Source organism: Amphiura filiformis, chromosome 5 (assembly GCF_039555335.1).
Source record: "Amphiura filiformis chromosome 5, Afil_fr2py, whole genome shotgun sequence".
Lineage (NCBI taxonomy): Eukaryota > Metazoa > Echinodermata > Ophiuroidea > Amphilepidida > Amphiuridae > Amphiura > Amphiura filiformis.
Window position 1 is genome coordinate 57036130 of NC_092632.1, and position 24083 is coordinate 57060212.

Here is a 24083-nt window from a genome sequence, read left to right on the forward strand (position 1 = left end):
ATGGTACTACACACCTGTAGCATCTACTTAACAATATGAGAGTGTAATTTGAATGTGTTCATTAATAAATGAATCTTAATTACATGTGTGTAAACATGTAAATTCATTCACTCACATTATGCCTGAAATGGGTAATGTAAGTACTTAACAGATCCAATTTCAGGCTTAAAATGTGTTTCCTGTTTATGGTTGAATACATTAGATATCAAGATCAAGGACTTTAAAACAGTAATGAAAATATTTACCTAATAGGGAAAAAATGCCTAAATGTTGAAGGAGATTGTTTCAAACTTGACTTTATGAATGCATGATCAATGACTTAAATACATATTAGACATATTTATGAGCAAGAAGTGAAACTTAAGCAAATGTTATTGAATTATTTATCATACTATTGTATTAATAACCTGGATAATGAGTAAAGATTACAGTATTTTAAGTAATGCTTGGTGTAGTATCCTTACAGATATTTATGTGTTTATAATATGTTGAATATGTAAATTGTGAAACACTTTGTTAAGTCTTTATAGAAAGCTGGAATGACACCAATCAATTTCCTTATGTATACCAATCAATTTCCTTATGTATACACTTTGCTACTATACTGCACCAATAAAGTATCCTTACACTTGGAAAAATAATCACAATTTCCAAACTAAACAATATTGGTGTAATTTTGATTTTTTAATAGATGCACATCTCATCCTGCACATTATGACACCACATTGAATCAAATGTGACTTCAAGAAGCAAAGTTACAAGCATTTGATTTAACGAAGGTCCGGTTTTAAAAGTGACAAACTGGCCTATTCAAAAATCCACAGACTAGACATCTGGTTTGAGAGTGGTGAATGGCTAATTTATGTGTTTGACTTTAATTTAAAATAAAAGGAACAAAAGAAAACTGAAACAAAAGAACTGACAAATAAAATGAAAGTTAATGAAAAGTATAGAGAAGTAAAAACTGAAATAAAAACTGCTTTAAATAACGCTTCATTGAAGAAACTGTGTTGTCTCTTTGTTGCGCTTATTGGAATCTTTTTGCGCCTTGTATAGGCCGGTTTGTCACTTTTAAAACTGGACCTTCGACTATTCAATTGCTTGTAACTTTACTTCTTGAGGCATCATAATGTGCAGGATTAGATAGTGCATCTATTAAAAAAACAAATTTACCCCAATATGGTTCAGTTTTGAAACTGTGATTATTTTTCCGAGTGCAAGGATACTTTATTGGCGCAGTATATATTATTCCCTTTACATAATTGTCACAAAATCAGAATAAGGTGACAATCAATGAACAGCATTACAGTTGCATGAGTCTTATGTAGATATGATTACTCTTTGCAGTACAAATCTGTTATAGTTTTGTAGTGTAAACTTATGCAACTCCAAAGAAGAAAAGGAATTATACATATTTTTAAACTTTAAATGGAAATATTCAGTTGTAACATCACATAATATTGGCCTAGACAAGATTACGACTTTAAAAACTTTAGACAAGATTCAGACTTTATCTGAAAAGGGGCAATTTTACACATTTTACACATTTTATTACAGAATTTAGAGTATATTCTAAGATATTTTTCTTAAGTACCATATGTTCAATTTTATTATATAGCTCATACAAAGTATTGTAATTTGGTTGGCTTATTATTATTTATCATTTTGTTATTTTAGCATCAGCTGCAAAAAGACTTTTGTTCTCCGCACCAGTGCAATAGTAAATTTTGTTATTTTAACTCATGTACAGCTACCATGGCAATGTTGACACACGCGTGCATTGAGCACACATGGTGACCACCTTGATTTGCCAATTATAGATGTGGGTGTTGCTTCTCAAAAAAATAGAGTTTAGATATTTTTTAATTTTTGTTTTCCTGGTGATTTATAATATTAAGTGGACAAAATGGTTATATAAAAAGTTCAAATATTGAATGTCAATGGAAAGAATATCTTCATTTAGTGAATATGAATTATTCCGTTCAACTGTGCAAAGCCTCATTGAATGGAACGGTCCCTATTTCATCTCATGAAAATATTACTCATACCATTGTACTCATAAACATTTAATATTTGTGTAATAGTTGGTTTTGAAATAGAATGGAAAATGTGTTATTTCCAGTAAAGGATGAGGACCAATAAATGTGCTGGCCAGAAACTGTCACTAGTGGAAATTTTGGATGAGAAAACGGACATTTTGATGAGAAACGGCCAAAATGGCTAGAATTTAAATTTTCTCATCCTTTTGGATGAGAAACTTCTTGGTGTGTGTGTCAATCATTATTGTCTTATTAAAACTGGTGAGAATTGCTAATCCCCGCTGAGCTCAAATAAACATTATTATTTCCTCATCCAAAAGAATCAGAAAATTAAATTCTAGCCATTTTGGCCGTTTCTCATCAAAATCTGATGTCCGTTTTCTCATCCAAAACTTCCACTAGTGTGTGTTTGCCAAAAATTAGAGTACATAGACTGATATTAGATTTTGTACAAGTCTTAGGCTTGATTGTCTCCACAGAGATAAAAACTGAAAAAACATGTCGAATTTTGGCTCTTATTTCCAAACATTTGCCAAATATTAAAATGTGACTTTTATTGTCAGTTAGTTCCAACTAAAGGATTAACCTAAAGAGTTGAAGCCAGAGTTTGAAACAATTTGTTCGCCAAAAATTTGTTGCGATACAACTTCCAAAGTGTGGTGCAAAATTGTGATGCCACGTTTCACTGCACTGGTTAAAAATATTTTGTGGTGTGCAGAACTTCAAAGAGCAAATAAGAAAAATTAAAACAAAGGAAAAGAGTTGATAATTTGCACATAATTATGTTGTCCATTTTCAGTTATTTTTCATTTGATGTGAACACACTTCCAGTTTCATATGGTGTCTAGTCCTGTTATCTTTCTTTGACTTTCAAGAAATGATGAAAGAAGATTTTACATGGCCAGTTATCCATTTTCTTTATATTTGTATTAATTTTTTTTGTGTAGAGTAAGAGTGCTATGTACTGTGTTATTTGTACATCATACATGTAGTTTTCTGCTCTCCAGAATCTTCATGTATGTATAAGATCTAAAGCTGAAGAAGACAAATACAGACAAGACTGTACAAATTGAAACAAAACACTGAAATTCATTTTTCATTTTTACTGTATGTGTGTTACCTTTCATAGGCTTAGCCGGAGAGGTCACTGAAGTATAAAAGTGCTACCCATCATCCCTTAAAACAGGCCCTAAATGAAGATATTCAAGATTTAAAAAAGATACCCTAAACATCGTAATATATTCCAAAATGTACCCCTAGACATTGATGTAGCCAAAACTGGACCCCTTAATGTTGTTGAATTTGGGGACCAACGTGAGGTAGAAAATGCTACAGTAAATATCGAGGTTAAAAAAGGCAACCCTAAACATCAATAGGCTATTGCCAAATTTTTTTAAATTGAAGTAGACAAAACTGAACCCTAATCGTCAACAATGTTACTTTTATGCTCAAATCTGGCCCTTTTTTGACATTTTTATCAATGCGGATGCGTAGTGCTGTCATGCCTAGTGACCCCCAGATATTTAGGCTTATGTTACACATAAAGTGTCCTATATAATTGTATTTTGATTGTTTGAGACTGCACTTCAAATTGCTCTGTATCAGATGCAACTTTCAAAATGGGGTGCAATTTTGCTCACCAAGGTAAAAAAAATTGATTTGATCACTGGGTTACTATATTATATTTTACAAAATAGGGTTATGTAAAGTGTGCTGAGGCTTGTGAATCAATGTCTAGATGTGGTGCCTGTGCCATAGCACACTAAATCATTGCGCTTTTTTGTAGATCTGCATTTTTTCTTCAAGAGCAAAAATGTGATCTCCAAATAAAAGAGCAGTATTAGATTTTAATAATGTACTGATACTGAGTTTTTACCTGTGAGGGCAGAATATTTTACACAAACTACGTCGGTAATTCATGCATTTCTTGATGCAAAAATGCTATGCAACTTTTCTTATGTAAGACTGAAGTCTTAAAATACAATTCACCTTATAATAAATGGCCACACTTTTGCCACAAAACAATGCTCAAGTTGAACTGACCCATATTGTCAGTTGAGAACACAGTAAGATTTATCTTCATCACCTACATTTGTATCACTGCTCACTTACGTCATTTGAATGGATTATGAAAGGGAGACAGGATGTATCAAATATTCATTACCTCATTTCTATATTCTGTATTCTAAGTTATGCATTTTGAGTGCATTTATTACAAAAATGTCTATGTGATATATGGATCAATTTAGGAGTAATATGAAACCTGATCCACATTCATCATTACAGATTTCAGTTGTACCAACTTTGTAATGATAAAAAGAATAGCAATTTGAGGTGGTGTAGAGGAAGGCAAATAGGAAAGATAAAACTTGCCTTGAGTAAATTTAACACAACACATGGTATGTGATATGCCATATTAATTATAGTGCAGTAATAGTAGTAATTGTCTGCCTCTATAAGTTGACTCAGTACAAGTGTCCCAAAAGACTAGCTGTTTTAAGACAATGTCATGATCGAAAGAGTGACAATAATTACTGGAAATATACCTTGAAAGAAAGTCTGATCTGATACATGAAGAACAATTAGGTTGAAAAGTACATAAAAAAGACATCGCACATGTTCGTATAACTATGTTACAAGTATGAATTCACAGTCTATTGTTAATAAAAAAAGGAAACTTAAATTTGAATTGATAAATGTAAATGATACTACATGTATTTCTGTACATACTCTAATTGGAAAAGTTGTTAATTACGCATGATGATAAGGCATTTCCATTGCGGTTTTTGTCTCATCATTTCATCAGTTGCCCAAAATAGCTCTAATTAAAGTTCTAATAAACTAGCATATTAACATAGGCATTGAATTAGTTATATTATCAAGACTTGTTGCTATTCAAGCAACCACATGGGTAATTTAATACCAGAAGTACTCTTTCTGCTGCAGTGGACCTGATATTTGATACTTGAAGAAATGAAACAATTAATGATTTGTTTTTGTACTATGACTATGAGGTACTAGATATGTTTTCAAGTGTAGTATGAAAATATTATTACAATAATGGCAATGGTTTGAAGCATAGGATGCATTGATTATATTCAAAATGTTAAACAAACAAGAACTAGGACTATTCCTTATCCTTACTAAGTAATGTTACATTTCTCATAACCATGTTACTGAGTGACTCAGGATATGGATAACTGTACCTTCCAATAGCTTCAATAAGCTTGCCCAAGGGATGACTTTCACTAAAAGGGCTCTACCACAGGCCCCCTGTCATGGGTTGCTCTACCCTGGAGCCCATAAAATTAGCACAGGTCAGTTTTTTTTAAATCACTTTTTTGTTCCTAAAATGGGGGTTATAGTGCCCTCAACAGGCACTCTCTCCATAGGGCAACATGTAAAGACCAGTTATAGAAAAATGGCCCTAAAATAAAAATGCTTCATTCATTTTCCTCAAATTTTGCATATGATGTAGATTTAACATCTTGAACGTAATGCAAGTGGTGTCGTTGCTGCTCTTCTAAATTCATTTATAAAATGTCCGCCCCAGACCAAGGTGGCGCCCCAATACTAATTTTTTCCCCTCTTGCCATTCACCCTTACTCTTTCCCAGGTGTGTTTTAATAGGTCCATATACTAGTTCTTCAGATAATCCATGGAAATCTTTGCATTCACTATCATTGCAATGTGTAATGTATGTGAACAAGTTAACTATCGTGCTCACATTTTGATTATCATCATTGGAGCAAAGGATCCATATAGAGAAAAGAGCATTAGAGACTTAGAGACTCTACAATATATATAATCAAACCTTTTAGAAAGAAATGTCTAATTACAATCATGTTTTAATTTGTCTGTTATTTTGTTTGTTATATTGCATTTTACAGTTGGAACAAGCACTCCCGACATCCCTGATGGTGACAGTCAATTTTGGAACAATGACACAATGACCATTGTTACAGCTACCATAGGGTCAATCCTAGGTGTGCTCATTGTCACCGTCATCCTAACCAGCCGTCATTGCCAGTCACGCCGTAACCATGCCTACCACAGAGTGCTACGAGCTAGACTTTCACGCATGCCAGAAGCAGACACAGCAGCACTGTTAGCAGTAGCTGAGAATATTAATGTAGTATTACCATCATATGAAGAGGCTACTGCTAGTAACACATCCGCACGTCCACCACCGCCTTTTGATGATACCTCAAATCCTACTACTAATCCATCTAGACTTGCACAAAGAACTGTAAGAGATCCAATGCATGGAAGACCTCTTCCCCCTGTTCCTTCTGACGATTCAATCACCTCATCATCAAGAGGAAGCCAGAATGCATCACAGCAGACTATGTCAGTTAACACAGAACAACAAACAGAAGATGCTGCATTATTACAGAGCAGTCAGAGGGCTGATATGGGTGTAGGGACTGAGGATTCTGAAATGCAAGAGATGATGACTACCAGAACAGGTGACGGATCTGCATCTGATACAGTGGCAAATGCCTCAGAGACACAAGAAATGGGTACCAGACCAAGTACCACAGAGGCACCTGTGTCCTCTTCAGCACAGACTGGTATAGAAGCTTCTGATATGCAAGAAATGAGTACCAGGCCAACTGAAACTGAAGCATCTGCATTTTTGTCAGCACAGGTGGAGCAGGGATGTGATAGTGGCTCACTAGATGTCTCTAATGAAGGTAATGTCACGTTTCATTAACAGTTGTGTCACTTCACAGAATTTTGCACATATATGCATCAAAAAACTTCAGAGCCAATTACTTAATATAGGTTTACTGTATTTAAGATATCTTAACCTTCCCATAATCCTTTGCAACATGATACGTCACCTCATTTCATCAAATGGCACTCCTATTACAGGTTCCTAAAGTTGTTTTTATTTTGAGAATAGCTGGCTATAAAGAATATTTTGCAAAATCTGGATGTGCTCTGTTCATCGAGGTACGAAGATATCTTATTTGGGTATAATGTGTGCTCTTGATAACAATACTTTGTCAGCAGCTTTACCTTCCTACACCTTATTCATATTTTCCCTGATGCCATTTTATGTGGTGTGTTGTGTTGTGCTCTGCTTTGCTCTGGTGTTGTTTTTAACCACCTCCGTATTGACCAATATGTTAAGGCATTTGAACTGTTTAAATCCATCAATTTTGAATGTAACTATGCAATGAAATCAATGAAAACGGTTTGGTAAGGTAGAAAAGGTAGATTTGGAGAGGTGACCAAAATAATAGCTTTTTGTTTTTATCATGTCAGTCTTGAAATGTCACCTTAAATTTATAATATTGTTTTAGTTATGTTGACAGGACTCAATCCCTATAACACTACATCCAGAAAACAGTGCAAACAAATAAAACTACAAGGACTTCATTTGAGATGACACATATAAAACTCTTATCCATAGTTTCTGAATTTGTAACAAAATCTGAATTCAATGATGTTATCCCATTCAAATTGAGACATCCGTATCACTTTCAGCCGTTCCATGGTGTGAAGATCTGTCTCGTGGCAAGGTCTTATTGACAGGACATGATAACAATATTTTTCCTATAATATTCAACTATACAAAGACTAAAATTTTGCTATTCAATCAGTGAAATCTTACAGTGTACACTAAGGCAGATGGGTTCAAGAAAGCTCACAAATTATACTTCACCAGCCTTTTAAAAATATTAGCAATATTCTGTATAGTATTACATCAGAGGTAAGTCATATTTGCTGCATACTACCATCCCATGAATATCTTTGCCAGGGACCAGCTGTCCTGTAATTTCATATCAAAACAGAATTCTTGTATTTTTGTAGTTTGTTATTTCAAAAGAAAGCTGTAACCTGGTATTTTTTCTGTAAAAAATTCTGCTTAAGCACTGAGACATTACATTGTCCACCCCCATTCTTTGATTCAAAGTAATTTTGTACAAATTGTGTGGATGTGTGCTCATCTGTGTGCATTTGTATATGCGCACATGCATTCATCTATATGTGTGTATGGTAAGTCAGTCCATGGTGTGTCTTCAACAGGAAATGGACCAAATTACCTGACATGTTCAGCAAACACAAGGTTCTATCTGCAACCCACCTTGCAGCTGTAAAAGTGACCCATCATAGGCAATTTAAGTATTTACTTATTGAAATGTTTGGTTTGGGACTTTCTACAAATTGCATGCAAATTTGCAATTGTGACTCCTTGGGGGTCAAAGTAAAACTTTTGAACTAAAGACACACACATGCATACCATCACCAAAAAGAAATGATAATGGAAAAGGTTTTAAATTGAATCAAAAAATTACAAATGCAGTGTATCTGGATGTGAGGCATGAGATAGATGCTTTCATTTCAAATTTAACATTTGTGACCGTCCACGGCGAATGAGCCGTAAATTCCTCCCCGGTCAATTTTGTTTTATTTCGTGTTTAAAAAATAATCATCATAAACTTAAAAATGGTATATCATTTGACTTCAAACGATATCCAGAAGCGGGGTTATGGTTTGTTAAACTTTGCTCCTTCAACAAAATTATAGCTTTTTACGTTTTTACATGTGTCTCTTTTTCCACATTGTTGGCAATAAATATCAAACAGTCATAATTGGCGGTCATTTCAAATCATCCCCAAGTCAACGAGGTTTAAGAAAGTTCTCTCATTGTTAATTGTTGGTTATGCATACCTGTACAAAATACAATGCCTGGTAACCCACCACTTGAACAGGATTTAGCAATATAAGCAAACAAAGACCAGAGCTATTAAAAGTTCTATAGCCATCTAAGGTAGAAGCGTATTATCCACTTCAACAATAGGATTATTGATTAGTTTTTGACTATCGAAATGAGACGGATGTCGGGCCAGCTTAAGTTACCGATGAATATGACCTTCGTACACATTTTACACCATAACTCAGAATACAATTTAGGGAATTTACGTCTCATTTGTGCTGCCGGGTCACATTTTAATCACCATTTATAAGTTTTGGCCCAGTCATACATGTATAATAATGTATCATATTGTTGGTAAAAGGTCAACTAATGCCTTCTTTAAGTCTACCATATTTACCATGTTTGAAGTAAACCAATAAGAATGGACTTTGTTGAGGAACATGTCTACCCATACTTAAGGCTTTAAGTCATCACCAAAGTAATATTCTCCTTTTTCAGTACATTTCTTTCAAATCTAATAAGACATGGCAGACCTAATTGAGTCAATTAAGTACTCATTTACTAAATCAATATCGAGGGCATGATTAACCATCAATGACTGCAATTTGATTTAGAAATTTATATTTGAAAAATTTAACAAGTATCACGTTTGACTGTTATTTTGTACATGTTGTGCCAGATACCTAATTGATGTGATAAAGTTGTAATTAATGGCACTATATTTATGCAATCAAATTTTGTAAGTAGTATTTCACTGTGCAAGGCACATGCATTAGGTATTTTACACTCAGTAAATATAGGTCAGCCTTTCATTTCTAATTTTATCAAGAAAATTGATGGGGTTATTTAAGATGAAATGCAAAGTGCAGGTCTTTGACTTATAAATAATTATAGTAAGTACTTTCAATAACATCCTGAAAAGATCGCAATGAAAGAAATAATTGTGTGATGTTGGAATTAGAAAGGTTATATCAGAGCAAAAACAAAATAAAAGAAACCATGAGAGCACTCATATTCTAAAGCAACATATAGAGATCTTTGACACACTTTACCCTTCTTAACTCCCTTTCAGCCATATAGAGGTCTTTAACATCCTTTCCCCTTCTTAACTCCCTTTCAGACATACAGAGATCTGTAACATCCTTTCCCCTTCTTAACTCCCTTTCAGCCATACAGAGATCTTTAACATCCTTTCCCCTTTTTAACTCCCTTTCAGCCATACAGAGATCTTTAACATCCTTTACCCTTCTTAACGTCCTTTCAGCCATACAGAGATCTTTAACATCCTTTACCCTTCTTAACTCCCTTTTAGCCATACAGAGATCTTTAACATCCATTACCCTTCTTAACTCCCCTTTCAGCCATACAGAGATCTTTAACATCCTTTACCCTTCTTAACTCCCTTTCAGCCATACAGAGATCTTTAACACCCTTTAACCTTCTTAACTACCTTTCAGACATACAGAGATCTGTAACATCCTTTCCCCTTCTTAACTCCCTTTCAGCCATACAGAGATCTGTAACATCCTTTACCCTTCTTAACTCCCTTTCAGCCATACAGAGATCTTTAACATCCTTTACCCTTCTTAACTCCCTTTCAGCCATACAGAGACCTTTAACATCCTTTACCCTTCTTAACTCCCCTTCAGCCATACAGAGACCTTTAACATCCTTTACCCTTCTTAACTCCCTTTCAGCCATATAGAGGTCTTTAACATCCTTTCCCCTTCTTAACTCCCTTTCAGACATACAGAGATCTGTAACATCCTTTCCCCTTCTTAACTCCCTTTTAGCCATACAGAGATCTTTAACATCCATTGCCCTTCTTAACTCCCTTTCAGCCATACAGAGATCTTTAACATCCTTTACCCTTCTTAACTCCCTTTCAGCCATACAGAGATCTTTAACATCCTTTACCCTTCTTAACTCCCCTTCAGCCATACAGAGATCTTTAACATCCTTTCCCCTTCTTAACTCCCTTTCAGCCATACAGAGATCTTTAACATCCTAACTATAGCTTTTGAGATCAGTAAAATGTTAGAATATTTAGTAAAATATGTGTTTTTATGTGTGTGATTCAGTGATGGTTATAATTGCTCAATATACTCCCAGATTTGCTGATTTTATTGATAAATGTAAATATTTTCACTAAGTGACCCTAATAATTTGTCAATTCTCATTGAATGACTCTCTTTTTGTTTTCTATGTGGGGTTTGCATGCAGATCTAGACTTAGCGGTTGGTTGCCTGTTCTAGTCCCGGCAGTGGTGCTATTATGGTATGCCCTTAGACATGGCTCGACTTGACCTCTATCGTTTCTCTCCACCCAGGTGTATAAAAAGGTACTGGCTTTTGCTGGGATGGTATGCAGACTCATTGTGCAAGAAGAGTGACAGACCCCACAACAACATTATTTTCAGATAATTACCAAAATCACTTGGAAAGAGAGATGGGCCTGTAAAATACAGACCTGAACCTTTACATCATGAATTGTTTAGAGTGGCATTTGACTTTCCTATCTGCCCTTCAAGTGACTGCCTTTCTGTGTTGTTGCATATCTTATGTGTTTCTGTGGCTGAGTTAGTGTTCTGCACAAAAATAAATATTTTTTCTACTTTAATTTTCACTTGTTTTTATTTTCTCTGTTTTTATCACATGTTGATTTTCAGCATTTTCAATATCATATATCTCTCACTCTTTCTCTCTTTTTCACGTCTGTACTTTTTTGTTATATCTCTTGAAATGTAGTTTTAGTTTATAAAACCAAAATGCACAGAAAATGCATCATTTGCACATTCATGAAGTACTTGAAAGAAATGAGACTTGCTATGTATTGCATTTCATCAATGGATCTAATTCAGTTCGGGGGCACTGCTAATTCAAAGACGTCTCTGATATCAAAGACGGGTCAGTGATTTCACATACGGGGTCTGTGATATCACATACGTCGTATTTTTTTTACAGTTTGGGGCTAGATGCAGCATATCGGAAAGAAGGTGACTGTATCGGAATATGCTTTCCTATGTTTAGCAAATATCTGCCTGTGCAAACATCATATCTATCTGTGCAAATTCTGACAAATGGTCCCAGAAAACACTTAGATTGGCAAAATCGAGCCATATCCAACGTTTTGAAGTAACAAAAATCCCAAGTCATGGGAGGAGTGAATATTTTGGCAAGGCAAAAAGGAGGGAACAATGAATTTTTGGCCAGTGAACGAGGGGGGAGGGGAGCGATTTTTGGCATGAATTATGGCGGCAACTTTTCAAAAATATATTCAAAAATGACTTGAAAAATGGTTGGCCCCTACGGAAACGTTCAGGCCTAACCTCGTGGCCTGACTCTTGCACACGTGCATGGGATGAATTCGGAGAAATATGGACACTTGTATTTTAGTGATAGGGGTAGGGTTATGTTATGATTAGGTGGCTCAAAATAGATCAACAAATTACGGTAAACCAGGCGCGTGCCCCAGGGAGTGGGGCTTTGGGGCCTGCAGCCCTGGGTCTTAAAAAAAAATGAGGGAGAAAGAGAGAAGGGAGAGGGAGGGAGAGGAAGGGGAGTGATAGAGCAGTGGCATAGCCAGGCCCGTTTTTTTGCGGGGTGCTGATTTTGAAAAAGTGTATCTTTTTTTTCCAGGGGCGATTTTGTAAAAAGTGGACCTTCTTCACAAACTTTGGACCTTTTTTTGACTAAAAAAGCATAAAAAACATATTTTTTTGCTCACTACGGTCGTAAATTAGGATTTTTTTGAGGACTTTTGCCCCACCGCACGGCCCACTCTGCGTACGGGCCTGGGCATAGCCAGTGGGGCAGTATAGTGCCCCTACAAAAATTGAAGGGCGGAAAAGGGAGGGAAAAGAAAAAGGAATACTTTTTCGGTCTGATTACCCAAAAATAGAAAGAAATAACCCGACAACTGAAAACATATATAAAATAACTGCCAATACCGAAACGAAAATGTTACAAAAATCAGGACAAAATATTAACAAAACTGGGTTGAAAATTTTGTTTTGCCACAGCCACCCAGGCTCATTTCAATATCCGGGATTTTAGGCAAGCGAAAGGGGGGAAAGTGGAAAGAAAACAAGGAAGAAAACAAGAAGAAACGAGGAAGAGTAGGCATACGTTCTGAGTCATTGCGCATCATAATTATGTTCATGCTTGAAATTTGTGACGGGAAGTCGCATCCACTGGAAATCCATTCTAAAATACATATTATGCATTATCATGACATAGTTATATGGCCTATAGGCTATGCTTAATCATGATGGTCGGAAAAATAAGTTAATAATAGGGGCCTAATGCAAAATGATGCACCAATTGGCTTTTAGTTTGAGGATAATATTCCCCTCACAAGTCGGGTCCGTTGAAATCTGTTATGCCCAAAATAATACGAATAATAAGTGTAAACTTTGACACCAAATGACTTTATTGTGCCTTTCATAACTTTTTGAAAATAATTCTCCAACTTCTGAGGGAGCACATCCCCCTCAGGCACCCTTCTCCATCAAAAAAGAAAAGGCTAACTTGCATTTATCCATATAGGCCTAATTGAGCAGGTTCATACCCATGCAGGTCCGCAGGAAATATGTTAGGAATTATAGGCCTATCTTTCATAGATATAATGACTATAGGCCTATTATAGTACATCCCCCTCAAGCAAAACAGAAAAGCCTAAACTTAGGCTGAATTGAAGGAATTATTGAGCACGAGTGTTAAATATAGGCGGAGACTGGGGTAATTGTGGCCCGGGGTAATTGTGGCCCCTTTGTCTTTATCAGGGTGTCTTTATACTAAGCATTGGTCTAGGTGACTTAACTTTGTATTGTATGAAAGAGTGGTCTTTATGTTACTGTTTGGTGAAAAAATATTCAAATAGCATTAAATTTTTTATGAGGGGGCCTAATTAGTGAAGCGACATCGCAAATGGCTCTAAAAAAGTGGCAAGTCCACTTTTTATTCATAGGGGTGGTACTTATTGGTTGTATCACTGACTATTTTGTATGTGTTTGACATGAAAGGTAATCATAACAGTTCCCATTGATATAACAATTTGATAAATAATTGTTTATTTAATTAGCTAAATTTGCATATTATGTAATACCGGGCTTGGGGTAAATGTGGCCCCTGTTCATGTCTTAAGCAAATTACTTGCACTGACCCTAAAAAGCTATTTTGGTCATTAATCTGTTATATGTTAATCAAATTAGCCATTTGGGGTCATTATTGAAACAAAAAAGACATGTTTAGTATGTTTTCAAGCAAAACAAGGAAGTATAATGAACAGTCAGATCCGGCCGCAGTTTCGGAATGCAAAAATTAGCATAATAACAAGTATTTTACAAAATGCCTTAAAATGCCTTTTTCTGGTAAATAAACCAGTCCAAATGGCCTAGAATTATCGCAATGACTATAAAACATGTTATTAATAGTTATCAGGAAGAACTGGATTCACAATACTCTTTAAATTCTTTATTTTGTACAGGGCCACAATTACCCGCTTGGGGTAATTGTGGCCCCTAAAACATTATGTTAATTATTATGCAAATTGCAATATATTTATGATTATATTTATCACATCTTATAGGTACCCATTGCCTCTATCCACTCATGCAGAAATTTTAGTTCTCCAGTTCATACTTAAAGAATTACATGGTAAAAATGCAAAAGGGGCCACAATTACCCCAGTTTCCCTAAGCCTAAAACTAAAATTCAGCGGCTCAGTTGGAAATCTGTAAAAAATATATGCTCGAAAATAACCAATAAACAGTTTTGATGTGTCCGGAGAATTGAAAGTCTGCAAAATGTCGTCGAGGAGCAAAGTTATTCTGCAGCATTTAAGCTCAATTATGAAAAAGAGCAACATTTTTTTAGCATTCTCCGATTTCTCACGTTCACTTGAAAGAGTGTATCCCGAGCCCGCGATTTAATTCATAAATTGGATAGTAAAATTAGCAGGAGTTAGCAGGCACTTGGGCTAGCTACAACCCTGATCATGCTGATTAGGCCTACTCGCAAAATTATTCCCGTTGCACCAGTTCACGTTCACAATATCGTTTGCGGCTGGGTTTTGAGACTAGGGAGTATGTGATTTATGAGGCGTCTTTGAATTATGATACTGTCAGGTGACTCGGCACTGAAGAGTCTTTGATATCAGAGACGTCTTTGAATTAGCAGTGCCCCCGAACTGAATTACAAGTCATGATGTATCAACATACACAAAGGAAATTATAATTCTATAATCTGTGGAGGAAGTTTTAGTTTTGCATTATTAATACTCCATGCTTTGAGCAAGAAATACATGATGGTACTGCTGCCATGGGTAATATGAAATTCACATTTCTAATAGTAATACATGCATAGCATAAAATTAAAGAATCCAGGTAATAGTTTCTTTGAAATAGCTTAACAGTGAATTCATTAGGTATTTTTTGTCACATGAAAAAAATGGCAAAAAGAAGAAAATGGCATTGTTGATCAATCAAACACATATACCAGCTACAATCACTATGAAATTTTTACACTGAAAATCACACTGATATCTGTAATGAACACTGAAAATTTAACACAATGAACAGCACCACTAAAAATAACACTGAAATAGTTCTTTTGTTATTCTGTATGCAAATAACCATTGTCCAACCACACTGAAAAATGGACTGAAACTTCTCTGAAAATCATTGGCCAGTCATTAATCCCACTGAAATGGATTTAATCCCACTGAAATGGATTTAATCACACTGAAATGAGCTGCCCTGTTCTATTGTTGTGGAAATTAGTGCCCTAGATCATTGCTCATTATAGCAGACAATAACCACTTGATATACCACTGAAAAATACACTGAAATACCACTGAAAACAATTTCAGTCTAAAAATTTGTTTGTTCTGATGATTTTCAGTGTTACCCTGTCATTTTCAGTGTGATTTTCAGTGTAAAAATTTCATAGTGAATTACAGTGTCCGTACCGACAAACTCCCATTAAAATATTGACCAAAATGTGACATTTTATTCTGTAGGTTCTGTTTGATCCACTCCCATTCAGGGAATTTTAGCACACACATTCTCTTTACAAATGTTCAAAATCCTGTTTCTTGATGAATTTCATTTAAGATTTTCTGATTCCGTAAAACAAGCATTTAATGTAATTTTCCATCATATCCAACAATCTGACAGAAAACAGGTTAACATTGTCAGTCTTGATATGACATAACATCTTATTAAAACAAATCTGTAACATATATTCCATGGCAACGTCCAGCATCACTAATAGTTTGTTCCAGCTTTCACTGCACATATCAATATTACCCATTAAGGCGGGTTGGAAGGGAGCATGTCCTTGAGGTGTTTGCATGCTATACTTTGATCAGCTCGTAATCGGCGGGAATTTTAACATCGCGGATTAATATCAATATATTTTATTTAGAGAATTGTCTTGTGACACCTCGCCAAAAAAATCAAAAATTATTAATGCAAGTCCTATACTTGTCTACTTTCTTTAACCGTGCACATTGTAGATCTTCCAGATGCACAATATCACTCTTAACGTGGATCTACTTTTTCGGCGTAGTGGTAAAAGCCTAACAATTCTCGCCGATTACGAGCTGATCAAAGTATAGGCTGAAACACAAGAAGAATGGTATGGGTTCTATAAAGGAGATCCCAAGCCTTGATTTGATATAAAGGGTTTATGATTTTTCTCAGGAGGGTGAAAACCAGAGAAGATATCTTGCCCTTCCCATACTGTAAAAGTGGACATTTTCGCATTACTTTAATTTTCGCTAGCACAACACAGCTACTACAAAAATAAAAACACTAATATGTTCTTTTAATGTATAGGTATATGTAAGAAAACTCAAAATCGTGAAATTAAATTCAAAGCACAAAAAATTACACACACAAAAATTACCACTTTTACAGAATTGCATTTCACCCATTTCAATTTTATGTACTGATTTGCTCAGTACAATGTGGATTAATAGTGATGAAAAGTAACCTAAATCAACAGAGCACATCCAGATCTTGCAAAATATGTTTATATCTTTACTATCAACCCATGTTTATTGTTTAACTTGTCTATTCTCAAATTGAAAACAAAGGGAAACTGTACAAAGTAATTGGAGTGTCATTTGATAAAGTGAGGATTCTGGGCACGGTTGTTTCATGTGACCATTTGTTAATTTTTTGTACAAAACATATGTTCAATTCTAGACATGTACAATATACCAACAGCTATCACACTAAAATACACATACATTTTTGAGATATTTTTAACATGGATTTTCGTTTGTATATCACATTATTCATTATTTATGCTTTTTTGAGGTAATATTCTATAAATTTACATTTGTGTGCAAACTGAGGGCGCTATTTACATATGTTTTAAATTTGAACTAGCCAAATAATACGACTTATTCCTTACATTTCATGATATAAAGTTTTTCCTTGCCATTTGTATGTCCTTTTTTCTGATGTTCTAATACCATTATACAAGTGTCTACCCCTATTAAAGATGTAAACAAGATTTCAGATAAATAGTGCCATCATTGTTCAACTTTTCTTAAAAATAACTCAGTTTTACATGGCATCAAACAACTGTGTGGGGGGAGGTAAGATATTTTCTGTAGGTGAAAACATTCAAAACTTTTATTATGATACACAGCCTTACAACCCAAGAAATGCAATTATTAGCATTAATCAATGCATTAATGTTCAGAAGTACACTACAGTTTTTTGTTAAATATCTTAAAGTGCACAAATATGGGTCCAACCATCCTACTCGCCTTAACTTAGTTTGTGTACCTAGGTATAATACAAAGTGGGCCACCAGTACTTGCTCACGTACATGTCAACATGAATTTTCCATTTGAAATAGACTGAAAATCACTAAGTGATACATAAATACAGCACAAATTTTTCTGTCAAAAATAATAATTTCAATGGTACAATTTTTTTTCTCATATAAACGTCAAGAAATTGAGCAGTTAAATCAAGTATAGCATGACTAGAAGAGGGTCAAATATCTGAAATTGAAGTAGCGTGGTATATGATTGTACTGTGCATTGACAGCCAATTGGCATGTCAAAACACTCAAACTTGTCAGTCTTGCCTGACTTTCTATATAAACATTGCATTTTCATTGACAAGTAAAACAGTATATGGAGACAAATTTGTGGGAGATCATAAGGGACTTAATAAATTGCATATTGTTTCATTGACATATTATAAAGGGAAAGGACATCTTTGTATTTTTTAAATCGGGATTTGATGGGTAGCAGGCATTCTTGGTGCACAGAAGTGAAAAAACTGATGAAGTACTGAGAAATTTCAGGTTTTTTGGTTTTCTCATCGTTTTCTCTCTTCCTCTCCTTTGCTGGCTTTCTTGACATTTTCTTTCTGTTTTTACTCAGAAGCAATAAGGCAACTTCATTATTGCCTGTATGTAGCTAGGCTCCTGTTTTGGTGATGAGATGTGTATTCCACATTCAAACCAACATTTGCTATTCATTTTCAAGGACTATTTCTGTCTTTTGAATCAAGAACTTTGAGTGAGCAACAAGCATTCCAAGTGCATAGCACATACATTCAGATGTAAGGCTTTCACTTGATAGTTCGCTATATCATCCATCAGTCACTTGCTGGCCCATAACAATACTAGTTTACATTGTAATAGATTGCTTCTAAACTATATAGATGGCCGGATTTTAAAAAAAAGAGTTTGTATTATATTTTAGTTTGTTTGTTTAAGACCAGTTGAAAGTGGCGGGAACAAAAAAAAGGGATGTTTCAATGACCATTCTCCTCCATGGTTGTGAATTCTGTGTGTTTTCACAGGACATGGAAGGCAAAGTCAACACTTTTGCTACTTCCTGTTTTAGGATTATGCTAAAAATTAAACAGAGAGTTCATGTCTCTAAGACAAGTATATATGCCATGACCAAACCTGAGCTTATCCACTGCATAAAGAATCACCAACAGAGATTCCTGGGGAACATCCTTTGTCCTCCAGAGGAGGAGCCTGCTAGATGATATGTTTATAAAAAAGTTGGATCCTGCTAATTTTTTCGTAGGCATTCTAATACATTCTAATAAAAGAGTAACTAACAACCCCCTTAAATAATGACTATTATTAAAAAATGGGCGATTGTATTACAAATCTGTAAAATGATTTGGAAGCAGAATTTATTTCTGCACATTGTGACACCTCATTTGTAGCAATTGACTAAATATTGACGTCACAGCGTACATTTAAATCAATGTAACCCAACATTTGAAAGTTGCAATAAATTGTATTGATTTTGTATTCAGTATACGCTGGCGAAGTTACGTAATAATCGGATTAACTACCATAGAAATAGGTGAAAACAATTTTTGAATATACCGCGCTGCACTGATATGTTCACGCGGTACCTGTTCATTGAACCATATCATGTTGATCACTCGCACCTGTAAGATTAGTATCTTTGAAAAGACCAGTATTGTTTTACAATCTATGATTGCAGACATACACAGGTGATGAGTGTAACCTGCTTGTAGTGCAGCGATATGTTCAAAATTGTTTTCACCTATTGCTATGGTAATTAATCCGATTAATTACGTAACTTCGCCAGCGATAATGGAAGGAAATCTGTGTAATGATATCTGAGTGTTTTTGTATTGTATGTAAGTGCAACTTTCAAATCTGGCCCTCACTACATTAAATTGACCGGTGTTTTATTGTTTTCTGGGCTATCGTATCAAATGAGGTGTTAAAATGCACAGAAATAAATTCTGCTTCCAACACATTTTACACATTTGTAATACAATAGTCCTTTTTGAATAATGGCCATTATTAAAGGGGGTTAGTTACTTTTTTTTTAGATGTTTATTTTAAACCATATCACAATCTCTGTATAAAAATTATGAGAAAAAGAAAGTAGTGAAAACACACCAAGGTGATAGAACCTAAGAATTAATTGCCGAAGGCAATTGCATCCAACAGCTTCCTATGACGTAGTGTTGATGTTTTCTTTTTTTTTGTCCTGTTTAGTTTGTAATCCTAGCTAAATTATTACAAGAGTTATAATTCCTAAAAACATGAGACATTTAATCACCCATGTTGATACTTAGGATAGGCCCTGTTGAAGCAGTGACGTGCCACAAATATAATATGATAGTTCAGATCAATAGCTTTATATTACAGTTAAAGAAACATTATTTCAGCTGAAGGGAGCACTGTACTCTGCAATCCAAAAATCAAAATGTTCTCTAGGAAGCATCAGGGAATAGATATTTGGAACAAGTGAATGTAACATGATCAGGCAACATGAGTTGTATGTCAGGAATAAGGTGATATGTAATAGGTTGCTTTGTAGTCTGATGTTGACTCAAATTAAATCACACATTTTTTTATGTTTCTAGCACTAGGAAGTTTTTAGCTTGATTTGACTGAAAATTGCATGTTTCTATCATCTATTGTGTTTTTGAAGCTCACCATCACCATCACAAAAACAAATACAGATACATTTCTCCCCATAACTGCAAACTAGAATTTTCAACTGAGCCATCTGAGGGGGAAGGGACACTGTGCATGGCTGTAAGCATTTCCCACTTTATCCTTGAAAACTGGTGTAACCTGCCACTCTTTGTGGTATGAACAAAAATATGGTGGCACACCAACCCTGAAGTCCTGTACTGTTAATTCTATGTGCTGCTGTGATGTACTTTTGTGCATCTAGGATCCAAAAGGCGGGATCAACTAAAAAATTAAATTAGAATATTTGTATGTTTGCCACAATGTGATGTAAAAAAACATGTGTTACACAATCAAACTGCCCACATTGAAGCATAACAATACTCTGTGTGTCCAATTTATTTTGCAAGCTGGAATAGAGGAGTGTTGAATGAAATCTGTACTAAACATACTGACTTTGGTGTAAAAACACTTAGCATAGTTGAACATATAACTAGGAAATATGTAAATTGAAATGGAGAGGATGCTAAAACAACATGATTCAATTGATATTGTAATTTGCAATTGAAATTGGAAACTGTGGTATTAATGACATTTTTCCATTGCATATTGAAACAGATCAATTTTTGACACAGTTTGTCGGGTTTCAAATTTAATTGTGTTAACCAAGACAAACATTGCACACCTACATACATACCAAAAAGCACCTTCATAATAATGACAACAATCTTCTTCACAGAATCTGAACAACGAATCAGCATTTTTTTAGGAAAGAACAACAAAACAGATATCAATCAATCACTGTATGACAGCTACTTAATGATCCTTGAGTTGGCAACTGTTGTTTTAGAGGAGATATACTGTAACTTGAGAATCCTTACCTTGAAACTGATTATTTTCTTAGTATATTCCATTTGATGTTTTACTTTGGTCAACTTGAACATAGTTTTTCATTAATTTTAATCCTTTAAATTATTCACCTGTGATATTTTGATAGTGTCACCTGTATGTTCTGATAAATATTTGTTTAGTATTGTTTAGAAACGTTTCCATCAAGACAAAATTAAAGGTCAATAAGTTTAATGTCATTCTCATTGATGTATTCAGAAAGTTTACTAATTACACAATAATTCAAATCAGTTGCAAGAATTGTATGCCTTTGAAATGATGAAAAACTTCTGAGGCATCATTTCAATGTGTTCATGTGTTGTGGTAGAGAAAAATACAGCCAAGTCATTTCCTTATGCTCAAATTCGTCTTGATGCTTTGCTACTTTTTGTTTTTTTACTTTGTTCTGTTTTTTTCTTTATCACAATAGCTTGCAATTGGTGAATAAAATGACAGGGATATATTTAAAACACCAAATCACTTTTGAATGAAAAAAATGTGAGTCAAGTAGGCAAAAAGTCTTTTTATGGATTATTATGACTTTAGACATTGTTTTAGGGTTATTTGACATAAACACCATATACCTGACCGACCAACCCTACTTGAAAGGTCCCTCCACCTTCCATTTTTTCCATTTTGTTACACAAGCTCCTGTAATATGTAATCCTGGATATATGTGAATGGACTTCCTGTTAGAAACTATATCACACCTTCCATCTACACTGGTAAATTTTAATTTCCTACACTGAGGGAGATAAGACTGTAACCAAAGAATAGTCTGTTGATTATTTTTTTCCCAGTTCCTGTCCGATATCGGTGTTTGGTCATATTTCATTGATAATGGGCTCTAGCTAAGACTGCTGATGAGAGTAGGTGATTTGAAACGTTTGAAATGTTTTTCTTTGTCCCTGTATCTCTTGTCGCTAAAAACATGCTGTTATACAAGTGTAAAAATGTAATATCATCATTTTAACAATGTTTGTTTTTCATTTCAGATCCTTCCCAAGAGGACTAAACAAGGACAGATCAATAAAGGCAAACATAGATGTCTCTTCTTTCAAACTTGAGGAGCAGATTCATCAAAAAATTAGACTTTCTCCAGAATTAGGAAACTAGAGCACATTACGTGTAAAAGGACAAATATTGTGAAATCAATTCCTCAAAACTCATGTCATCAATGCAAAAGTTTACAAGGGTATGATATGAATAGAAACTGTACAAACTTTGTCTCTAAGATGAGAATGGGGATGAAATTAATGGGCACTGTCAGAAGAAAATAGGAATAAGGTGATGTTTAAGTGTTTGAGATAACATTAAACAGACTACATAATTTCTTATTTAACAAAATCCTCAGAAAAAAATCTAATCAGGGTATGTACAGTTTCAAGTGTTTTCCCCTAGTTTAAGTTTAAATACAGGACGATGATCATGAATATGAGACAATGCCTTAGTGCTTGTATAATATTCAATGTACATTCTGAATTTCTGTACCTGCACACATGGAGACTGCTGTAGATGTCTGAGGTCCTGACAAACACCTGTTGCCAGAGATGAACTCAAGATCTCCTCAGGTTGTTATAGAGTCATGTGAAATATAGCTTGCATTCATTTAAAGCCATAATATGTGATTTGCTCCACAGTGATGCCCTCAATTTATACTTTTTGCATGATTGTAATATTGAACTAAAATACCCAAAAAAGCCTGAAGTGCTTTAATTACAGTAAAATTAAAGTTTTTATATTAAATCTGGAGATCTCCAGTTTTGTTCTGAGTTCACCGATCAAGTGATTGCTAACACATATCATGCATGTCCAGTGCCATTCATGTGTATCATTGAATCGGTGACATATAAACTGTGTGCATATCGCTATTTGTCTTATTTCTTATATGTCCCAAGTCCGTGAAGCCCTGTTCAACGCATTGTAGGTGCTGGAATGAAATAGCAATTTTTCAAGGGATCGAAATTAAAAGTCGAAAATGGGATCAGTGAAAACTAGTATTTAAAAAGTAATCTATTCTTTATGTAAATCACATATTTTTGCTTTAAATTACCCATATTTGTGTGTGACATTACTGACAAATATACCAAAAACAGTCATATATCAGAAACAATCATACATATTAATAAAGATTAAACTACATACATCTTAATATTTTGTGATATGACCTTGCAGGCTTTTTGTGACATGATACAGGGCGGCCAAAATTATATTGACAAGTACTGTACTATAATTGAAGACCGAATTAAAAGGACTAATTTGCATCTGGCCTCGGGGCAAAGGCACAGCGTGATTGGTTGCTGACCTGCGCAGTACAGCATTTTTAGTCTAGTTGACAGGACGTCATATGCAAACTTTTTTTTTAGAATTCAGTCTTCAATTATATTTGATTTATTTTGATATTTTATATAATTGCATAATGTTGTTGTTAAAGTTTGTAACATACTTATACTTATGCTAGTACCTAAGTAAATTACCTGAAAGATGATTGTATATAATATACACATTGTATTTCTGTATGCAACTCACCATTATTGATTTTGTGATTATTCTGAAAGTTTGGAATTGGAGATATTTTGGATTCCCTTGCTTACTTGCAAGGATAAATATCCACATTGAAACTCAGAAACACAAAATATAAAGCTTTACCAATAGTTTCATTTTTAAATCATCAAATTTAGTTACGTTATTTAAGAAATACAGAGATTTTCCGAAAATTCATGATACTGAGTTTTGTCTACAGATTCTTTGTCTGTAGTGTCCCTATATAATATGAACTTGAAGGAGTATTTTGTCATGTTTGTGATTTTAACATCCTCCATATATGATATGTTTGAGCAGATATCCTCAAAAATAGTTTATTCCAATGTTGCGTTTGCGAGTTATGCATGATTATGTATATTATATTGCTCCATTGTGCTGTACTGTAATTTTGTTTTGTTAACAGAACATAATACAAATTTGACAATTGCTATTTAAGCAAATGAATCTGCAAGAAATTATTTGCACATAAAAAATATGAACGGTGGTATA

The 24083-nt window shown here is 34.5% G+C and overlaps 1 protein-coding gene across 1 annotated transcript in view; it reads left to right on the plus strand.

Moving 5' to 3' along the window:
* The window catches only part of LOC140153422 (uncharacterized), a 156263-nt gene extending 133297 nt beyond the window's left edge, over nucleotides 1–22966 (plus strand). The window contains exons 5-6 of the mRNA XM_072176176.1: nucleotides 5930–6736; nucleotides 22046–22966. Of these exons, the coding sequence (XP_072032277.1) occupies nucleotides 5930–6736; nucleotides 22046–22065 (827 nt within the window). The 3' untranslated portion in view covers nucleotides 22066–22966. The remainder of the gene's footprint in view (nucleotides 1–5929; nucleotides 6737–22045) is intronic.
* Nucleotides 22967–24083: the final 1117 nt, after the last annotated feature.